The 14,986-nt window shown below is 42.4% G+C and overlaps 1 protein-coding gene across 2 annotated transcripts; it reads right to left on the reverse strand.

Annotated features, from left to right (window-relative positions):
* Positions 1 to 507: 507 nt before the first annotated feature.
* On the reverse strand, positions 508 to 10,244 carry LOC124280129 (YEATS domain-containing protein 4-like). Of its 2 annotated transcripts, XM_046716020.1 has the most exons (9): positions 10,229 to 10,244; positions 9,879 to 9,983; positions 9,707 to 9,778; positions 4,170 to 4,289; positions 3,813 to 3,879; positions 3,120 to 3,214; positions 2,749 to 2,841; positions 2,214 to 2,301; positions 508 to 1,938 (listed from the first exon to the last, which is right to left on the reverse strand). In XM_046716020.1, exons 2-9 carry the CDS (start codon positions 9,900 to 9,902, stop codon positions 1,751 to 1,753), a joined length of 747 nt encoding a protein of 248 aa, XP_046571976.1. In that variant the 5' UTR covers positions 9,903 to 9,983; positions 10,229 to 10,244; the 3' UTR covers positions 508 to 1,750. The 2 variants fall into 2 exon arrangements, with proteins under 2 accessions (XP_046571976.1, XP_046571975.1); XM_046716019.1 differs by lacking the exon at positions 10,229 to 10,244 and having other exon boundaries at positions 9,879 to 10,069.
* Between the last annotated feature and the right edge of the window lie 4,742 nt (positions 10,245 to 14,986).

The following is a 14,986-nucleotide window of genomic DNA, read 5'->3' on the forward strand; positions in this document are numbered from 1 at the left end:
TGGCAGATGCTCTAACCACTAACCACTACATGGCGAATGCTCTAACCACTAACCACTACATGGCGGATGCTCTAGCCACTACATGGCGGATTCTCTAACCACTCCAGACACATGCTCGAACCACTACATGGTGGATGCTCTAGCCACTACATGGCGATGCTCTAACCACTACATGGCAGATGCTCTAACCACTACATAGCGGATGCTCTAGCCACTACCAGATGCACGCTTGAACCACTACATGGCGGATGCTCTAACCACTAGATGGTGGATGCTCTAACAACTACATGGCGGATGCTCTAGCCACTACATGGCGGATGCTCTAACCACTACATAGCGGATGCTCTAGCCACTACCAGATGCATGCTCTAGCCACTAGATGGCAGATGCTCTAGCCACTAGATGGCAGATGCTCTACCCACTAGATGGCGGATGCTCTAACCACTACATGGCGGATGCTCTAACCACTACACCACGGAGGCGGTACAAAGAACAATAACACAAACAAGCTGATGGATGTTTATATACAAGATGAGGCATACAAAACACTGCCACTTCCGCTATTCCAACAACAGGTACATATACCATGGTTTCCACTTCAAGATTAGCACACTGCCAGTATCTTGGGGACATGTCTTACATACTCCACCTTTATTAACATGATTACAGTGATGCCAACATTGCTTAAAATGTCATTTCAGTTGTACATGATGAATGATGAATGAGAGCAGAATATAAGAAGACTGACTGACTGAGTTTGGTTTTTACGCCGCTTTTAGCACAATTCCAGCAACATCACAGCGGGGGACACCAGAAATGGGCTTCACACAATGTGCCCATGTGGGGATTCGAACCCGGGTCATCGGCGTGACGAGCCAATGCTTTAACCATCAGGCTACCCCACCGCCCCGAATATGAGAAGAGGACGTAATTGGTGAGGTTGTAGATAAGTACAAATTCCGTAAGAAGCAAATATCAGCATACAGCAGGTGATGAAGGCTACGCATCAGGAGTTTCCCACGATGAACACAACACATGGAGATCCTCCACTACTCCAGGACCTTGTGACTCCACAGATTTATCCAGGATCTTAAACCTCTGTGGTTGTCAAACTGAGAGGAAATACATCCTATCATGACTTTCAAAATGTCGAATCCGATCTCATATGCAATGCTATAATATAGCAAGTAACATTTCACTTGTAGAGGCTGAATAACGGTCTCTGTGAACAACTACATCTTGTATGAATGTGTTGAGGCTCAAAGACAAATATTGGACTCTGAGATTGCCCATAATTCCTGTACAGATGAACACGAATGAATGAGCAAGTAAGGCAGATCATTAACCATGATGTTCCATTGTATCATCACTTTCTAATTGCATGGTGAAGAAACCAAGCCAATATTACTTTATTGAACCTGTTCCGTCATCAGGGTTTAAAACACAAGCACTGTCAGTTGTTTTAATATCAGCATCTAAGCGAAGGATTGAACTTGGTGTAAGACTCAAAGGTCAACATTGATTGAACATGTTTTCAAAAGTACAATCACAAATCTTCAATTATATCTTCAAAACTTGCCGATGTTTTGTTGCTTTCAAACATTCCAAAGAATCTCTGTCATATCATCACTCGAGGATCTAGTTCACATTGGTGGTCGACCCTACAGCAGTTCCTCGATACTGCCCTCCACAATCACAATGGTGACGGCTTTCTGCTGATGTCGCCATCCTCCTGGTGACCAGGTTCTTGTCATGTGGTCACCTCCATCTTGATGACCGGCTTCTCATCGTGGTCGTCCCTCTTCATAATGTCATCCTTGAACTGCTGAATCAGCTCCTTGCTTTGTTTCAGTCTCTCGTTCAATTCGGAAATCTCGTACCGAATCTTGTTCTTAGCTGACAGAATGTTGGTCAGAGTTCTCTCCTTTTTCTCATCAACTGTAAAAAAAGTTGTAACAGTTCATATTATCAAAGCATATCAAGAAAATAATGATCATTTCACAAAATGTCATGCCAACAAATACTTCACAGAAGTACACCTACATCACAGTCTTCTCCAGCCAACTTCGTTAATACCACTTCTTTGGTTTCAGACACAAAAACCCACAACACAAGCTTACCGTGTACACTGATGATGTTCTGGTGCGAAAACTGTGTATTTTTACACAATGTGCGACAAGGAATATTTTTTAAAATGTGGCCAACCTACTTACAGTCAGTCTCGTGTTTGTACGTCCCCACTGGCATCAGACGAACATTATTCAGAAGCTGCTGTGTCATAGCCGTCGGATCATTGAATACCTGAAAATATCATGTTGCTGTGTTTGAGTGAGTTATTGAGAAGTTTTAGACATCTCATTCTGTGAGTAGGGAACATGTTTTAAATTCTGACATCACCTTATAGCAGGAGTGCCAGAAGTCAAGGATGTCAAACTTATGACACTTCAGTAGAGACCTACAATGAGTGAGTTTAGTTTTACCACTAGCCTAACCGACCACCCTAGAGACCTACAAGCACTAGTGTGTATTGGTACAGACAAACCAAGCATTACAATTGGGATCAATCTGGTGTTGAGCCAAAACTCAGCAGATCCAAAACACAAGAAAGGGATGCAACTCCACACAGCCTTTGAAACTGGGCTTTCATGCAATGTTACATTAGGATACAAAACAGTCATGGTTCATCTTCATTACTAGAAATAGTAGAAATATCTATGAAATCAGATATGAAATCTGAGTGTATCTCACCAGCTCATCATAGAACTCTGCCACCAAGGACTTCTTGCCCAGCATGATGTCAGTCTCACTCTGGAATAGCTTCAGCAGGTGGTACACAGTCACCTGCAACACAAATACAGCTTCAGTAGGTGGTACACAGTCACCTGCAACACAAATACAGCTTCAGTAGGTGGTACAGTCACCTGCAACACAAATACAGCTTCAGTAGGTGGTACACAGTCACCTGCAACACAAATACAGCTTCAGTAGGTGGTACACAGTCACCTGCAACACAAATACAGCTTCAGTAGGTAGCTTCAGCAGGTGGTACACAGTCAACTACAACAGATCAAGTACAACAATATCAATGGCTGGTTCTTAAAATGGCCATCATTACCCACCGGCCGTTCATTGGGGTCGTTGAAGTAGATCTTAATGACAACCTCAAACTCCCCCCATCCAGTCTCTGTCACTTCATAGGGAGGCTTCATCACCACTGGCAACAGAAAACATGAAATGAGTCACCTGTTTTAGTATTTAATCTACTGCTATAGAAATGTCCAACGTATTTCCAGTTGTGACGAGCCGGTCTAAACTGCGTGATACAAAACATGAAAATTGCAGCATTTCTGGATAATACTTTTGTCTACATGCATTGATGCAATGTGTGCATGACCTCAAAGTTTCTGAATTAACCCTTTTCTGCCCAAAGAACAACAAACATGTTAACATGTGTACGCTTTATCTACCATACTGCACCACCCCCTTGTTATCTACCATACTGCACCACCCCCTTGTTATCTACCATACTGCACCACCCCATTGTTACGTGTAATTCAGGGGTCACAATCTCGGACTCCACTTGAACACTATCTATGCATCTGTCACACATTCATAGGACCAAGGTGCAACCTGGTTTTGTCTGGTGCAGCTAGCTTTCCATTTCAGTGAATTATCAGTTTCCTTAAATCAAACAATGACAGGAAACCTTTGCTGTTAAATGTGGACACCAGCTGATGTCATGTACAGTCAAGTAATGACAGTGGAGTTACAGCAGTCATTTTATGTCTGCTTCAGACATCTGACTCACTCACCTCTGTTCTGGTTGGGGTAACTCTCATGCAGCTTGAAGTGTACCTTCTTCACATAAACTGACATGTCCTGTTGAGGAAAGGGAAACAAGTAGGATAGTAATGATCAGTCTGAGAACATGCAGCATTATCTAGCGACCTATACTATCCAGCTCCCTAAAATAGAGAAGGTCTCCTCAGCAATCATACAGATAGAGTGAGCAAATTTCAAAAATGGGATTTAAAGTATACAGCAATCAACAGGATATGATATGCATTTTCAATGGATTAGGCACTGCACCTAATACCGAACATGAGGGTTTCACAGGCATATTTTCACATCAGCATGATCAGCATTCACAACAATAACAAACACTGTACCTCATTCTTGTAGGGTTTCACATAGACAGTCCACTGGTGGGTGTGTCCATCCTCTTCACGTTTTTTACCAAAGTAGCGGGCGATGTTTCCGTAGACTATCGGTTTGACTAGAGTTACACCCTGCAGACAAAGTTATCAATAAAGACTGTGTATGTCAGATGGTGCTGCAATTTGTACAACATTCTGTTGTGTTTATGATATGTGCATGCAACGTATATATATATGCAATGAGCAGCAAGACACTGAATGTACGATACATGCTTGCAAATGTTGGACCTTACATTCATCATCAGATCATACATAGGTTTTCGGATGCCATACATTTTCGAATGGCAGTGCTCACTTGATATTGTGTACTTTGTATGGTGTCCTGTGCTTAGGAGCTTATCAGTTAGTGACATGTTTTACAATTTTTCATGTGATAATCAAGACAATACAGATGTTTGTTAAGTCTCTGAAAACACATGACATGCGGATACATTGTAATAATGCTGAAGGGCTTGTTGCCGACACGGGTACTACAGATATGTACGCTATACCCTAGCCAAAATTTGAATACAGATACCCTAATACAGGTGAATTCAGCTTTATTTTCTTGAACAAACTGACATTCTGTTGTATTAAATACATTTGATTGCGTTATAAGAAACAAGCATACACCAGTACACAGTAACAAATATTTCGTGATGCGCAACAGCACTCAAAATCAGTTGAACGGGAATGTCTACACAAGATTTCGGTTTTGGTCGGTGAGGTGAGGTGAAAATTGGTTTAACGTCGTGCTTGAGAATATTTCGCTCATATGACGACGTGCATGCGTGTGTATGTGTATGCGCGGCTGCTTGTACTAGCCCAGACTTAAGCTGGTTTTATAGTGCTAGCCCACTGGGATACCATGCCGCAGTGAAGCATGAATACCCCACTCAGACACAGTATACTGACTCTGAGCCGACCAGTCCTTGTTGTACCTATTAAAGCCGAGAGCCAGGCAGCGACCAACAAGTACCATATTTTAACGTCTTTTGGTATGATGCGGTCGGGGATCGAACCACTACACCACGGAGGCGGCCAGTTTTGGTTGGTTAATAAGAACGCGTCTGGGACCCTCATATGCCGTTTAGGGTATTGGGTACGTTTCTGTATTTTGTTTAGGGCACATTTTTGTATACAGAAACGCACATTGGGTACACATCTGTAGTACTTGTGCTGACAATGACCACTTTAGTCGAAATGGGTTGTAGTCAAAAGGGCCAAAACTGAAAAAGCCCAAAGGGCCAAAGAAAAGTCAGAAGGGCCATAGATCAAATTAAAAAAGACATACCCCGATAGCATTCGACGTTGGTCTAACGCTGGCAATGGTTGGCAACATTGTGGTCGATTTCATATGTTGGCCCGAAATTGGCCAACCCAACATCGCATCGCGGATATTTTATTCAAGGGACGCTATTCCAAATTGTTAGCTTTTCCCAGAGGAGGCTCAGATTCTTCGAGCAGATAACCGATTGCTCACAACCTTGGCCATTGGAGTACAGGTTTCTTCAAATATATAGGAGTAAGTGTTTCATTTTGTGTTTTTATTATGTTCAACTCTATTTCGGAACTGTGCCCACCTGAAAAACAGTCAAAGTTCATTCAGAAATACCAACGTGAATGATTATTTACTTGAAATTGAAAACATGCCATGCCTGTTAAATGACCATATCGCGGTTCTCGGCTAAGGAAATTCATGACTGAAGCCCAATAGGCACATGAACATGTGATCACACTGGTGGCTTTGAAAATGCAGCATTCCAGCAAGAGAAGAAAATCTAGCTTGTCAGTATCAATTAGTTGGTTGTGATCGAGAGTGTGTCTAAGTTTAAAGTTACAAGTCGGCGAGTGACCCTCGCCTGCTCGCTATATCGCGCGTAAATACGATGTAGTAGTGTGGATCTAACTTCTAAATAATATACAGTCCGATGATCACGAGCCGTCCATCCATCTACATGACCACCGAATGTTCCCGATAGTGGCATTTGTTATATGATGGTTGATTGTGGCAAAGGTAAAAATTATTACAGTTACAGTAGCAGTCTCCATGTACTCGACGTGCAGAGCTTCACTGGTTGGGCGTGTTTTACAGACTGGTGCCAATTATATTCGAGTCGCCAGTTATATTCGGAGTCGGACACCTCACGTAATTTTCATAGGCTAACATGTTATTTCAGTGCAGCATACATAATTTTCATGAAGTTAGTTGAGGATGGATCTTTGTAAAATTTGACACTCGGACAAGCAAATGTGAAATCAGCTTGGCTCTGCGCACATTATTTCACTTCAATTTTCGACCACTATTTAACTGATGACATCACATTTATCAACTTTCGTATGGTTCCACAATGCACAATCGCATAGGCCGCCATGTCAAAGGAGTTCACGGCACTGTACATATGTTTATTTAATTGCTGCCATTCGATAAATAAGCAGCAGAAAATTAAACAGATATTATGTGATCATTGGTAAGACGATTCCTCACAAATGTGCAAAATTTGACTTGCATCTTACAAAAATTAAATCAATGAAAATTATTTATGCTACACTGAATTAACATGTATGTCTATGGAAACAAAGTCGCTACTTATGCAAACATATATAGTTGATATGACTGCATTGTTTTTTCGACATTTTCTGATATCATCTAAGCTATCCTATTTTACAAATTTCTCTAACATCTGAATAATTACAAAACATTTTTGCATTTATTCTATATTTGAATTACCAGTTTTAATAGAATGTAAGATACAATAGAAAGGCAAATTTACTGCTTTACAGTAATCACCATATCTACTTAAACTGACACCAGTTACATCATTCTTTTAAGAAATGGGGTTAATCTACATTGGTTAAAGTAAGAAAGTTATAGCTTGTGGTTTCTATGCAGGCTATGTTTACAGTTTGTGGCAGCATATTTACATGAATACAGAACATGAAGCAGTGGTGATTCCAACTGCTGTAACAATGGAAAAAATGGACACATCTTCCAGAATGAAAATATCTCAATAAAAACGGAATTTTAAAACTTGATATATCCAAATCATTTAAGTATTTTTCTCCTGTGATTCAGTGACACCAGATATCCAGTGTTCACAAATCAGGTTTCAAAGAAACAGGACATTGGGTCCTGTAAGTTTCAGATGTCTGTCTGACCCACTGAAAATTCTCAGGACCCATAGAATAAAAGTAAACACACATTTCAGATTTAGCATTTCTTATAATTGGCACTGAAATTATAAACAAACATAAGATTTATAAACAGAGGCCAAGGCACAAGCACAGACCTTGTTTACAGATGAAGATCTCCTGTGATTATTTCTTTCTCCTCCTCATTTGATAACTAAAAATATAAGGATGCGCTGCCACTCAGTCCAAGTCCTGACTTGTAATTTAAGAAATATATTAAGATCATCTAAACCAGAATTACCTTTTGTTCATTTTGTTTTGTTCATTTAACTGATCAAGAAAATGGGTTGTGGGGCATCAGATGCAGAGACTATTTGCAGCCCTCACTCTTGCCCATGGTGTTAAATGTCTGGGGTAAGGCCAAGAAATATGTTAATGTTTTTAATCATTGTGTTGGGCTTTTTTCCAGGGCCTGTTGCCTAATGGTTATCTATTTAAGAATCAACTATTTTTTAATATCGTTTGTGATATATATAGACTTGAAAATTGTTTGGAAATATGCATAATATTTTAACTAATTGTATTCAGAAACACTTTAAATTTTCTAGAGCCTACATAAAGCTGTCCAGAGGTGTCCAGCAAAGACAGAGAGAGTGAATTCAACTTGAAGAATGTATTGCTTGCTATGTGATAGTATTGTGAGATTTGTACAAACATTTCAGGGTAGGTTAGAGGTATTGAGGAATGACACAGACGTTGATCAAAACTTGGGCCAACGTCAGTGGTGATGTTGGGCCAACGTCAGAAATCTATCTGGGTACAAACTAATATATATTTTGTTTGTTTTATTATATTTGTAACAAACACTTAACCACTACTGTTAATCTTGTTTAGATTTGTGACTAGTGTAATTGTCTCCAGTGACTCTGTTTAAACCTCTTGTATCACGGGACGCTCTATTATCGCGGTAGTTAATGTTGTCGCCATCGGGATTATGAACGGCTACTGACATTTAGCATTTTAGTTGACTGTTCAGCATGTTCAGTTGACTGATGTTTAATCTTCATTTCTGTCACAAATAATGTGACACATAGCCGCAACTCGTTTAATCCACTGTGGCAATTTCGATTGTCTCGTTTGACCTGGAAATTGAAGCAACTCTCTATTATCGCGGTATTGCTATTTTCTTACTATGGCACGCGGTACAAGCAGATGACACTGTGAAAGGCTTACTAAGACAAGTAACGAATCTAAATAGTTTGATCATTAAATAAAATTTAGGAATTTCATTCACTTTAATAATATCATCATGTTTTTAAACCAAACATCTAAAACTTCTATTCATTTGGATACAAGGTAACAACGTTACAAGATATTGTTTTTCAGTCTTAAAACGTACCATACAAGTTGCTGCCGTGTGTAGAGTGAAGTTGCATAATATGCCACTTCCTGTTATATTTTTAGCACGGAAAATATGCAAATGACCTTATAGTTGTCGCAGGATTACTCTTGTCGAAGTAAGTTTTGATTCATGCTAGATGTAATGGCAGTAGGGGTCATACTAGTTTCAAAATGTTCTAGAACTTAATGAAGAGATGAATGCTTTACTATTTCTACGGTTAGACATGACATTCCAAATGAAATAAATGACTTTTTCAAGAGCGATGAATATATTTACGTAATTTGCATATGTAAACAGCCGATGCAGGGCGTGGTGTTTTTGCTTTCCCGATGTTTTTGCGTGCCGCGATAACAGAGAGTCCGCGATAATAGCGAGTCCCAGTATAATCATTACACAAACAGTTGCATGGTTGACTATACTCCTAAAATAAACACTGAACCACTCGGAGACACTCTAAGATGTTTAGGATGTTAAGAACTCGAGGGAGTACTGCACTTTACCGGGGGCACTGTTTCAGATTAATTACCGTTGCTGGGGTTCCCTAACCCTAACCCCTAACCCTAAGGATCGTAAAGGGTGCCTAACCCTAAGGATCGTTAAGGGTGCCATACCCTAACCCTAAACCCTAACCCTAAGGATCGTAAAGGGAGCAGCGAGGGCTGCGCCCGGTAAAGTGCATTCTAGCCGAACAAGATGTAATAAATTTCTTCTAATCTTACTATTTTCTAAAAGTTTGGCCCTTTTGACTTTTCTTTTGCCCTTTTGAAGTTTTCAATTTTGGCCCTTTTGACATGTTCCCGTCGAAATAACCAATCACATTATTTCCATCAAGTTCACGGACAGGATATGCATAAGTCATGGTTCAACACACATACTGGCATAGCCATATAAAACCACAACAGAAATTGGCGCCAACAACAGGAAGTTGGGTGGACTATAACGAACTTATGTTCATTTGTTCCAAAGGCCACCTCACCTTTATTCTTCCTCCAGAATCTGGTCCAAAGTCAGCCATAGCACTCTTCGATATGACACGATAATCAATGCCCTACAGACAGAATGGAAACATCTACTTCCTGACAATTATTGGTCAGGAATAAGACAACGGTTTTCCGATATCACACAATGTTCACTGTTTACAAACTTACACTCTCGGAAGTCCCGCGATACATTGGTAGAGTTACCTCCCTTTAACATCGGACGAACCAAATATTGTTCTCGGAGAAGATTCCGGAATATGCTGTGCCGTTATACTGAATTCATACCTGTACGTGTACAGAACTTCAACACAAACTGAAAATTATACATATATTAGTATCTTATGATATAAACTGTTTTAATAGAAAAATCAACAAAATATCCCAAATCAAACAAACTGAAAACAAAACTCAAAATGATCACGAAACATGTAACAGAAATATCGCTGTGAAACATAAATATGCTTTCAATCATCAATATAAACGTTTTGTGACGATTATGGACTGTAAACAAAAATAACCCATGCCACATCTCAGACAAAAGCGACGACTAAGCATTAATCTGAAACACCTAGCTGTCAAAACACAAAGCCACGTGACACATGTCGCAGCGAAATTCCCGTGCTGCGCGTGATGCCATAAATAGAAAACATTTAAAGGGTCATACTCAGGAATTGAGTTACTGAATCAGTTAAAATTAAAATATCAGCAATAGTTCAGCCATATCGTGACGAAAACAAGTCATCTCAGAAATTGTCTGAATTTCCGTTCTTCAGCAGTCAGCGCATAATAACATATTATTCCATAAAACTTTAATTCAACTTTGCAAAATCGGACGCAACTAACGCTATCTTTATCTCTCTACACCCCCTAACATGACCTATACCGGGCAATATCGATCCGTGGTGTAGCGGTCACAGCGTCCGCCCGGAGAGCGGAAGGTCGCGGGTTAGATCCCCGACCGTGTCAAACCAAAAGTCGTTAAAATATGGTTCTTGTTGGTCCCTGCCTGGCGCTCGGCATTAATGGGTACAACAAGGACTGGTCAGCTCGGAGTCGGTATAATGTGTCTGAGTTTGGTATTCATGCTTCACTGCAGCATGTTATCTCAGTGGGCTAGCACAATATTTAAAACCAGCTTCAGTCTGGGCTAGTACAAGCAGCTGCACATACACATACACATGCATGCACGTCGCCATATGAGCGAAATATTCTCAAGCACGACGTTAAACCCGATTTCACCTCACCTCACCTACATCCCCTAACATGACAATTACTGGACAATATCGATCATTGTCGATCTTCATCCCCTTAAATGACCTATATCGGGCAATATCGATCATTGTCCCTCTACATCCCCTAACATGACAATTACTGGGCAATATCGATCATTAGCCCTCTACATCCCCTAACATGACAATTACTGGGCAATATCGATCATTGTCGATCTACATCCCCTTACATGACCTATATTGGGCAATATCGATCATTGTCGATCTACATCCCCTAACATGGCAATTACTGGGCAATATCGATCATTGTCGATCTACATCCCCTAACATGACAATTACTGGGCAATATCGATCATTGTCCCTCTACATCCCCTAACATGACAATTACTGGGCAATATCCATCATTGTCGATCTACATCCCCTAACATGACAATTACTGGGCAATATCGATCATTGTCCCTCTACATCCCCTAACATGACAATTACTGGGCAATATCGATCATTGTCGATCTACATCTCCTTACATGACTTATATTGGGCAATATCGATCATTGTCGATCTACATCCCCTAACATGGCAATTACTGGGCAATATCGATCATTGTCGATCTACATCCCCTAACATGACAATTACTGGGCAATATCGATCATTGTCCCTCTACATCCCCTAACATGACAATTACTGGGCAAGATCGATCATTGTCGATCTACATCCCCTTAAATGACCTATATTGGGCAATATCGATCATTGTCGATCTACATCCCCTAACATGGCAATTACTGGGCAATATCGATCATTGTCGATCTACATCCCCTAACATGACAATTACTGGGCAATATCGATCATTGTCCCTCTACATCCCCTAACATGACAATTACTGGGCAATATCCATCATTGTCGATCTACATCCCCTAACATGACAATTACTGGGCAATATCGATCATTGTCCCTCTACATCCCCTAACATGACAATTACTGGGCAATATCGATCATTGTCGATCTACATCCCCTTACATGACCTATATTGGGCAATATCGACCATTGTCCCTCTACATCCCCTAACATGGCAATTACTGAGCAATATCGACCATTGTCGATCTACATCCCCTAACATGACAATTACTGGGCAATATCCATCATTGTCGCTCTACATCCCCTAACATGACAATTACTGGGCAATATCCATCATTGTCGATCTACATCCCCTAACATGACAATTACTGGGCAATATCGATCATTGTCGATCTACACGCCTTAACAGGACCTGTCCCGGTCTTTGAAGTTTGTGCTATCATTGCCCCTTAACATCCCAAAACAGAACCCGCCCTGGATGCTATCATTGCCCCCCTACATCCCCTTATACAACCCGTCCTGGACGCTATCATTGCCCCCCTACATCCCCTTATACAACCCGTCCTGGACGCTATCATTGCCCCTCTACATCCCTAACAGAACCTATCGTCCTGGACGCTATCATTGCCCCTCTACATCCCCTAACAGAACCTATCCTGGACGCTATCATTGCCCCTCTACATCCCCTAACAGAACCTATCCTGGACGCTATCATTGTCCCTCTACATCCCCTAACAGAACCTATCCTGGACGATATCATTGTCACTCTACATCCCCTAACAGAACCTGTCCTGGACGATATCATTGTCACTCTACATCCCCTAACAGAACCTATCCTGGATGCTATCATTGTCACTCTACATCCCCTAACAGAACCTATCCTGGATGCTATCATTGCCCCTCTACATCCCCTAACAGAACCCGTCCTGGACGCTATCATTGCCCCTCTACATCCCCTAACAGAACCTATCCTGGACGCTATCATTGCCCCTCTACATCCCCCTAACAGAACCCGTCCTGGACGCTATCATTGTCACTCTACATCCCCTAACAGAACCTATCCTGGACGATATCATTGTCACTCTACATCCCCTAACAGAACCTATCCTGGACGCTATCATTGTCACTCTACATCACCTAACAGAACCTATCCTGGATGCTATCATTGTCACTCTACATCCCCTAACAGAATCCGTCCTGGACGCTATCATTGTCACTCTACATCCCCTAACAGAAGCCGTCCTGGACGCTATCATTGTCACTCTACATCCCCTAACAGAAGCCGTCCTGGACGCTATCATTGTCCCTCTGCATCCCCTAACAGAACCCGTCCTGGACGCTATCATTGTCCTCTACATCACCTAACAGAAGCCGTCCTGGACGCTATCATTGTCCTCTGCATCCCCTAACAGAAACCCATCCCTAACAGATTGCCTACATCCCCTGGATCCGTCCGCTATCATTGTCACTCTGCATCCCCTAACAGAACCCGTCCTGGACGCTATCATCCCTCTGCATTGTCCTCTACATCCCCTAACAGAACCCGTCCTGGACGCTATCATTGTCCCTCTACATCCCCTAACAGAAGCCGTCCTGGACGCTATCATTGCCCCTCTGCATCCCCTAACAGAACCCGTCCTGGACGCTATCATTGTCCCTCTACATCCCCTAACAGAATCCGTCCTGGACGCTATCATTGTCCCTCTACATCCCCTAACAGAACCCGTCCTGGACGCTATCATTGTCACTCTACATCCCCTAACAGAACCCGTCCTGGACGCTATCATTGTCCCTCTGCATCCCCTAACAGAATCCGTCCTGGACGCTATCATTGTCCCTCTGCATCCCCTAACAGAATCCGTGTCCTGGACGCTATCATTGTCCCTCTACATCCCCTAACAGAACCCGTCCTGGACGCTATCATTGTCACTCTACATCCCTAACAGAACCGTCCTGGATGCTATCATTGTCCCTCTGCATCCCCTAACAGAACCCGTCCTGGACGCTATCATTGTCCCTCTACATCCCCTAACAGAACCCGTCCTGGACGCTATCATTGTCCCTCTACATCCCCTAACAGAATCCGTCCTGGACGCTATCATTGTCACTCTACATCCCCTAACAGAATCCGTCCTGGACGCTATCATTGTCACTCTACATCACCTAACAGAACCTATCCTGGATGCTATCATTGTCACTCTACATCCCCTAACAGAACCCGTCCTGGACGCTATCATTGTCCCTCTACATCCCCTAACAGAATCCGTCCTGGACGCTATCATTTGTCCCTCTACATCCCCTAACAGAATCCGTCCTGGACGCTATCATTGCCCTCTACATCCCCTAACAGAATCCGTCCTGGACGCTATCATTGTCACTCTACATCCCCTAACAGAACCTATCCTGGACGCTATCATTGTCCCTCTACATCCCCTAACAGAACCCGTCCTGGACGCTATCATTGTCACTCTACATCCCCTAACAGAACCTATCCTGGATGCTATCATTGTCACTCTACATCACCTAACAGAACCTATCCTGGACGCTATCATTGTCACCCTCTGGACATCCCCTAACAGAACCCGTCCTGGACGCTATCATTGCCCCTCTACATCCCCTAACAGAACCCGTCCTGGACGCTATCATTGTCACTCTACATCCCCTAACAGAACCCGTCCTGGACGCTATCATTGTCACTCTACATCCCCTAACAGAACCTATCCTGGATGCTATCATTGTCACTCTACATCCCCTAACAGAACCCGTCCTGGACGCTATCATTGTCACTCTACATCCCCTAACAGAACCTATCCTGGACGCTATCATTGTCCCTCTACATCCCCTAACAGAACCCGTCCTGGACGCTATCATTGCCCCTCTACATCCCCTAACAGAACCTATCCTGGACGATATCTCTGTCCCTCTACATCCCCTAACAGAACCTATCCTGGACGCTATCATTGTGCCCTCTACATCCCCTAACAGAACCTATCCTGGACGCTATCATTTGCCCCTCTACATCCCCTAACAGAACCCGTCCTGGACGCTATCATTATCCTGGACGCTATCTGCCCTCTACATCCCTAACAGAACCCGTCCTGGACGCTATCATTGCCCTCTACATCCCCTAACAGAACCCGTCCTGGACGCTATCATTGCCCCTCTACATCCCCTAACAGAACCTATCCTGGACGC

The sequence above is a fragment of the Haliotis rubra genome, unplaced genomic scaffold (assembly GCF_003918875.1).
Source record: "Haliotis rubra isolate DU_JTF1 unplaced genomic scaffold, ASM391887v1 Scf260, whole genome shotgun sequence".
Classification (NCBI taxonomy): Eukaryota; Metazoa; Mollusca; class Gastropoda; order Lepetellida; family Haliotidae; genus Haliotis; species Haliotis rubra.

Bases quoted from the DNA above. Each gene is read 5' to 3' on its own strand.
- LOC124280129 (XM_046716020.1), bottom strand. From the start codon at position 9,902: ATGTATCGCGGGACTTCCGAGAGT. The intron at 3,880-4,169 runs GTACAGTGTTTG...TTTCCTCAACAG, and splicing joins TGAAACCCTACAAGAATGAG to GACATGTCAGTTTATGTGAA. The intron at 2,302-2,748 runs GTGAGATACACT...TGATATTTTCAG, and splicing joins CAGAGTTCTATGATGAGCTG to GTATTCAATGATCCGACGGC.